Source organism: Curcuma longa, unplaced genomic scaffold (assembly GCF_044706935.1).
Source record: "Curcuma longa cultivar G26 ecotype Majalengka, Jawa Barat unplaced genomic scaffold, ITB_CL_G26_1.1 contig_25979, whole genome shotgun sequence".
Lineage (NCBI taxonomy): Eukaryota > Viridiplantae > Streptophyta > Magnoliopsida > Zingiberales > Zingiberaceae > Curcuma > Curcuma longa.
This window is the reverse complement of record NW_027432949.1, coordinates 1-8,028: the sequence shown is the minus strand read 5'-3', so window position 1 is coordinate 8,028 and position 8,028 is coordinate 1. Positions and strand designations below refer to the sequence as shown.

The window sequence follows — 8,028 nt, the reverse complement described above, 5'->3', positions numbered from 1 at the left end:
AATTTCAATTTTCACATTTATATTTTACTTTTCTTTATTTTTTCCGACAGCTATAAATCAAAAATATTTATAAAAAAGAGATAAAAATCAAAAGAATCCCTCAAATTATAAGTCAAAAAGATGTCCATCAAATATTTTTAAAAAAATCATCAAACGCTTATTTTTATTTAACTTTCTTTTTTTAAAATATTTTTTTAATTATTTACATAATTTAAAACGCCCTTTGTTATTTTCAATCTAGATCTATCAGTCAGCGTTGTTAATTTACTATGTTGCGTGATTTGTTTCTTCACTAATTAGCAAAATTTTCTGATACGTCCACCGACACTCCTTCTGACCTTCTCCTGATCTCCTCCGCCTTCCGCTCTTCTCTCTGAAGGCAGCTCGCTCCAGGCGATCTCACAAAATAGTTCAGAACCATCATCCGATCGATCGAATAGACGATCTTCACTTGCTAGGCGATCGATCGACCGAGATCAAGAGCTTTTTATGCCAATTTCTTGTAAGTTTTGTTTCCTCCTCCTCTTCCTCCTCCTCCTTCCGCCTCTAATTCTAATTTTATGCTAAGAAAAGTAATCCTTTAGCGGCTCTCAATTGACGGAGACGAAGAGGATGAAGAAAAGTAATCCTTTAGCCATAGCGAAAGCTATGCAATTGTTACTGCTACTTGAGTTTCTCCCTCTCTCTGCTTGCGATCTGCGAAGGAGCCACTTCCCTCCTTCGTTCATCTTCGGCACTTCGACTTCCTCTTTTCAGGTACGCACTTGGATTCAATTGTTCGTTCGATTGCTTTCGATCGATGATCTTATCAAAACAATTGCAGATCGAGGGAGCTTACTTGGATGATAATAAAAGCTTAAGCAATTGGGACGTTTTTTCTCATATCCCTGGTACAAAATAATTACTTAATTTGTATTTTTTTCCCCCATTAATTTATTTTTAAAAGGTCCAATTTAATTCATTTTTCATATTAATTTTTGCAGGGCGCATCGAGGATGCTACCAACGCTGACATAGCAGACGATCATTACCATCTTTACTTGGTAACTTTTTTATTTTATTTTATTTTATTTTAAAAAATAAAATAGTAACAATAATAATTATTATAATTTTAGGAAGACATTGCATTAATGGAGTCTCTTGGAGTGAACGCGTATAGATTTTCTATATCATGGTCAAGAATTCTACCAAGTGAGTAGTTTTTTTTTAAAATATTTATATATTAATTAATTTTAATACTTTAAAATATAAATTGGTATTTATTGTTTTATTTGGCAGGAGGGAGAAATGGAGGAATTAATTCACTAGGAATTGCTTTCTACAACAAACTCATCGATGCCTTACTGCTTAAAGGTAATTTTATTTATTTTAAAACTTATTTTTAATAAAAGAATAAAAATTCCTTTTTAAAAAAATATTTTATTTTATTAGGAATTCAGCCGTTTGTTTGCCTGAACCATTATGACATTCCACAAGAGCTTGAAGACCAATACGGTGGATGGTTGAACTCTCAAATACAGTGAGTAATTAAATCCTAAATTTCACCCCTTTTTTTACTCTATTTTCATTTTTCTCAAAAAAATAAGAGAATAAATAAAGTATTTTTCAGGGAGGATTTTGGATATTTTGCCGATATATGTTTCGAGGAATTCGGCGATCGAGTAAAGTACTGGATCACCTTTAACGAACCCAACATCGTAGCCCTTAACGGATACATGACCGGTACATACCCGCCCAACCGCTGCTCTCATCCGTTCGCTAACTGTTCTTCGGGTGACTCAACCGTCGAACCGTATGTGGTAGCCCATAATATAATACTAGCTCACGTGACTGCCGTCGACGTATACAGACTGAAATACCAGGTGAACATATATTTTTGGCTATATTTCACAAAATTAATTTTTAATTATATTTATTTATTTATTTGTGTGTTTTTAATTATTTAATTAATTAGGAAATGCAAGGGGGCAGCGTTGGCATCGTGGTGGCCACCGATTGGTTTGAGCCGCTCAGGAACATAACTGCAGATTACGACGCGTGTCGGCGAGCCTCGGCGTTTTATTTTGCATGGTAATTTAATTAATGCAAAATTTTGTTTTCTTTTTCCTATAAATTTTTATTTATTTTTTCACTATAAATAATGGCAAAAAATATTATAATTATGATCCCTTTGAACGAAAAGAAAATAAAAAAAAAATCATCCTCCGATATATTAGGATAAATTATATTGGATTAGTTCTGATTTTATTTCTTAGTTGCTATAATAGTGAATTGAACGAAATTATAATTAGTACAATATAAAAATAAAATAAAATAATTCCCTATGATTTTTGTCCTATTTATTTCCCTTCGACTAGATCTATTTTACAAATAAAGCCTGTTAATTTATCTTTATTTATTTTTGGGCGCAGGTTTCTCGATCCCTTTGTGCACGGGGATTATCCTCCTGAAATGAGGCAAATTTTGGGGGCCAGATTGCCAAAGTTTTCGGCGAGCGAGAAGAAGAAATTGCGAAACAAATTGGACTTCATTGGAATTAATCATTACACGAGTCTCTACGTGAAAGATTGCTTGCTTTCCACGTGTGACGTCGTGGGGCCCGGACTGGATGCGTTGGCGGCGCTATTTGGAGAGAAAAATGGGGTCCCAATTGGAAAGCCGGTAAAAGAAATTAAATAAAATTAAATTAAATTGCTTGTTAATTTAATTAAGTCCATTAACTCATAATTAATTAATCCTTTTTAGACTGCAATGCCGGACTTTTACGTGGTTCCACGCGGCATGAAAAGCATTGTGATGTACATGAAGCGAAGATACAACAACATGCCCATGATTATTACTGAAAATGGTTAGTTAATTAGTATTGATGACAATTAATTAATTCTTTTAATTAATAATCACCATTAAAATGAATGCAAGCCTAATTAATTAGGATTAATTTGTGCAGGTTATCCACAAGGGAGCTCTCATAATACTACATTGAAGGAATTACTAAACGACAAAGAGAGGGTAGAATACTTGCAAAGCTACCTCTCTTGTTTGCATGAAGCAATGAGGTATATATATACGATTATACATTGGATAATTAATTAATTTAAATGTGTTTATATATACGACCCTAATTGTGATCTTAATGAGGCTGATTAATGATTAATCATGATTAATTTTGGACGTAGGCAAGGTGCTGATGTGAGGGGGTATTTCATATGGTCTTTGATCGATAACTTCGAATGGTTACACGGGTATAGTATGAGGTTTGGACTTTATCATGTGGATTATGAGACACAAGTTAGGACTCCAAAGCTCTCGGCCGATTGGTATCAAGAGTTTCTAGGCGATTCAAAATTGTTGATTGAGAAAGACATAGAAGAAGATGAAATTATTGTGATGTAATTTGGGATATTTTTTTATTGTAATTTGAAAAAGTATGGGTGTGTATATGATAAATGTCGTGATGATTGCTTAGATGTCCGAGATGACCTGGACGGACTAATTCGAAGATGAATTAGAGGAGCATTATAAGAAATGAATGAAATGTTGGAGGATGATTATTGTATTGAGGATATCAATTTTGGATTTGAGAGCCAAAGTAAACTGTCCTCACTGATAGTATGAAAACAAATAGAAATATATTTTTTAATTTCTGATTAACAAGAAACTATCAAAACTTTTGCATGTGATCCGATAATTTTGAATATGAGTTACAAAAATTTTTAATATATATCATTAAGATAGTTCGCAATGATATTACATGCAAGTACAAATTAAACAATGTCTAACTAATCGAAGGAGGACTTACATCGTAGTAAGGGGCATGATAAATTAATGTTGTGTATGATTGTATCATAAATAATATTGAATGAATGATGATTACATATTTATTTTTAAAATTTTTATAAAAATGGTGTCACTATTGTACAGCAGATAATAGATATGGGGAAAATGATAGAGATAGGCATTTAAATGATTAATTGAAGATATTGCTGATGAGTGGCTGGGGTGTTGAATTCCATCACAAGACAAAAACATATCTTATGTATGCTTCCATCGACACGACACAATTCCTCCTCCTCCTCCTCTTTTTATTTTTTAGATTTCTTCCATCTCCACTATATATAGCTCGTGTGCTATATCTCCTTCCTCTTATATATCTTCCTATTTCATAGACATTTTATTCCCCTTCGATAAATTAAATTCCCTCTCGAAGTACATAAATAAACAATTTGTTCGTGTATTGCAACATCGATCGACTAGTTATTTCACTTTGAGTAAATGGGGACCAATTTTAGATTGCTAGCATTGCTAGTGCTGCAATTGTTGATAGTGCTCGAGATGTTCTTTTTGTCTGTTGTTTGCATTGATCGGAGCTACTTTCCTTCCTCCTTTCTCTTTGGCACCTCCACTTCGTCATTTCAGGTATGAATATTTTAGAAATATCATTCCACCCCCTCAAAACATTGTAAGAGGAGCAGGGAGGGTAGAATTATAATTTCTCTATTTTATGGCATTATATGACATATTTATATACAGATCGAGGGAGCCTACTTGGAAGACAATAAGAGCTTAAGCAATTGGGATATTCTCACACATATTCCCGGTATAATAAATAATAAATAATATATATATATATATATATATATATATATTTGATTATTTATTTATTTATTTATTTTTTATATTCAGGGCGAATCTGGGACGATAACAATGCAGAAATAGCTGATGATCATTACCATCGTTACATGGTGCCGATAATTTTTAAATATGCATAAATAAATATTAATTAATTAATATTAATCGAGTAAAAATATTAATCATGCACAGGAAGATATAGAATTAATGGAATCTCTTGGAGTCAATGCATATAGATTTTCCATATCATGGTCAAGAATTTTACCAAGTGAGTATTAATTAATTGTTATATATAAAAATATGTTTTTATATTATTTAAAATTTTTAATTATTTTTAATTTGGCAGGAGGCAGGCTCGGAGGGACTAATTCACTAGGAATTTCTTTCTACAACAGACTTATTAATGCCTTGTTGCTTAAAGGTATATAATTATAATTAATCTTAAAAACTAGTTCAAAATTGATTAATTATTTTTGTAAATGAATATTTTTTTTGTTTTTTTAAATATTAGGAATAAAGCCATTTGTTACCTTGAATCATTACGACATTCCACAAGAGCTCGAAGACAGATACGGTGGATGGCTAAGCCCGCAACTACAGTGAGGACCTTTTTACATATTTTAGAAAAAAATTGCTATCTTTTTATAAAAATGAAGCTCACAGTGCAAATTATTTTCTACCAGGGAGGAATTTGGAGAATTTGCAGATATATGTTTTAGGGAATTCGGCGACCGAGTCGAGTATTGGGCGACTTTCAACGAACCAAACATCGTAGCCACTTACGGGTATCGGCTCGGATCGTTTCCTCCCAACCGTTGTTCGCGTGGGTTCGGCAATTGTTGGTCGGGCGACTCGACCACTGAGCCTTATGTTGCAGGCTCATAACATCATTTTGGCCCATGCCACGGCAGTAGAAACGTACCGAAACAAGTATCAGGTAGGAAAATTGTATTTTAACCATTGTACTTTTTAAAAAATACAGCTTAATTAGTATTTCAAAATTATATAGCATACCCCTGAAAGTTTATATATTAAATTAGATAAAACAAGGAGGTGCTATTGGAATTGTGATGGCGGCCACTTGGTTTGAGCCACTCAGGAATATAACTGAGGATTACAAGGCATCTCAAAGAGCATTAGCATTTACTACTCCATGGTAATTAATTAATTCTTTAATTATGGATTAAAAAATGGAGAGAAAAATGTTATGGAAAAATAACAATTCAATTTTTGTTTGGGTGCAGGTTTCTTGATCCCATTATACGCGGAGATTATCCTCCTGAAATGAGGCAAATTTTGGGGTCCAGATTGCCAAAGTTCTCGGGGAGTGACAAGAGAAAATTACAAAGTAAATTGGACTTCATTGGAATAAATCATTATACGAGTCTCTATGCGAAAGATTGCCGGGAGTGCGGCTCTGTGGGGGCCCAAGGCGATGCCCTCGTGCTCACCACCGGAGAAAGAAACGGAGTCACCATTGGAGAAAAGGTGAGAGAAATTTTATTTTATATAATTATTTGGGGAATTTTAAGATTCTTTTTGGGGGAAAAAATATCAAAAAGCACATTCCTTATTTTTCGTTATAATTAAAATAATACTCCATTAAAAATTATATTCATCTATTTAAATTATTCTGATTTCATTTACATTTATTTATTTATTTATTTATTTTTACACGTATAGACCGCCATGGGAGGCATCTTTGTAGTTCCACGTGGAATGGAGAAGATGGTGATGTACATGAAGCAAAGATACGAAAATATACCCATGTTTATTACAGAAAATGGTTAGCATGCTAATTAGCTCACTAATTACATGCATGCGAAAATTAACGATGAGAATTTAAATATTTTTCAAAAATATTTTTATTATTTTTACAATTATAGAGACTTATTAATTCGATTTATTTTACGCAGGATATCCACAGGGCAGCGATCACAATACTCCATTGAAAACACTGTTAGATGACAAGGAGAGAGTGGAATACTTGCAAACCTACCTCGCTTCTTTGCATCAAGCAATGAGGTATAATTAACTGATTAATTAATTTTATATGGTAGTAATTGTGATCTTAATAAGGTTGGTTAATGACTAATGATGATTAATTTTGGCCGTAGGCAAGGTGCGGATGTGAGAGGGTATTTCATATGGTCTTTGATCGATAACTTCGAATGGTTATACGGGTATAGTTTGAACTTTGGACTTTATCATGTGGATTATGAGACACAAGTTAGGACTCCAAAGCTCTCGGCCGATTGGTATCAAGAGTTTCTTGGCGATTCAAAATTGCTGATTAAGAAGACATAGAAGATGATATCATGATAATTAAGTTAATTAATTGGAATTTGTATATATAATTACCTTCAAGAGTTTCTTGGCAATTATCTCGATCGAAATTAGTTGATCAATAATTTCTTTTTTGATTGCTTGTTCACCCATTAATCAGTTTTCTTGCGTTATGTATGATTGTATTGTAAAAAATATTGAATGATGATTACATTTTTATTTTTTAAAATTTTTTATAAAAATGTCTCACTATTGTAAAGGAAATAAGAGAGACAAAGCCATTCAATAGCGATAGGGAAAATGAAAGAGATAGAGATGTTTAAATAATTGAGGATATTGCTCATGAGTGGTACGGTGTGTTAAATTATATATAGTTTGGAATCATCATCGATTGCAGTTTCTCGATTTACCTCCACACAGATGGTCGTGGGGCCAACCGTGTGGGGCCGCTACGTGGCGGATTCCACCTTTTTACAAAAAAATCATCATCGATTGAGATAGCAATCGATACCTAGATCAAGAGTTTTTCTTATAAGTTTTGCTTAGGATATATAACAATCATTTTGACACATTAATTTATTTTATTCCTTGATGTTTTAATTCACTCGTACGATTTATTTACATTACTTTTCTTATTTTATGAGCGTTGGATTGTTTAGAGATTTAATACAAATATCTTTTAATTGATAGCCCTAATACTTAAATTGATATATATTTTATTTTATATGACATTTGAAGAGCATATTGAGGAGTTTTGGGACCTATTCAACAAGAAACATGGTCTAGTCGTGCCCTTTGACAAGGCCAAGCTGTGACCTACACTGACCACTTCAATCATCGTGAATTCGGAGTATGAACAGCTTATGGCACACCTGTCCATGCCATTTGGCATGATTGTGCTACACTTGGTTAGATCCTGGCACAGTCTGGGTGTGCCTACATGCACGAGTCAAGTATATGATCAATCTTGATCTACTTGACTCATTGCTATATATAATCAACAAATATATTGATCAAATATTAAAATTCAATTCGAGTCAACTCGAATGCTGCCAACTTTAACCAGAGGTCGATTGTACCAGTGTAATTAACTTATCTTTCTTCTTTTATGTAT

The 8,028-nt window shown here is 33.1% G+C and overlaps 1 protein-coding gene and 1 pseudogene across 1 annotated transcript; both read left to right on the top strand.

Annotated features, from left to right (window-relative positions):
- The first annotated feature begins 285 nt into the window (after window positions 1–285).
- Window positions 286–3,446, top strand: LOC141818791 (beta-glucosidase 18-like). Its single transcript, XM_074706232.1, has 13 exons — window positions 286–502; window positions 585–756; window positions 824–890; window positions 984–1,042; window positions 1,115–1,190; window positions 1,278–1,352; window positions 1,431–1,518; window positions 1,609–1,861; window positions 1,954–2,069; window positions 2,411–2,660; window positions 2,745–2,847; window positions 2,947–3,055; window positions 3,176–3,446. Exons 2-13 carry the CDS (start codon window positions 613–615, stop codon window positions 3,390–3,392), a joined length of 1,557 nt encoding a protein of 518 aa, XP_074562333.1. The 5' UTR covers window positions 286–502; window positions 585–612; the 3' UTR covers window positions 3,393–3,446.
- Window positions 3,447–4,271: 825 nt separating this feature from the next.
- On the top strand, window positions 4,272–7,059 carry LOC141818790 (beta-glucosidase 18-like; annotated as a pseudogene).
- The last annotated feature ends 969 nt before the right edge of the window (window positions 7,060–8,028 follow it).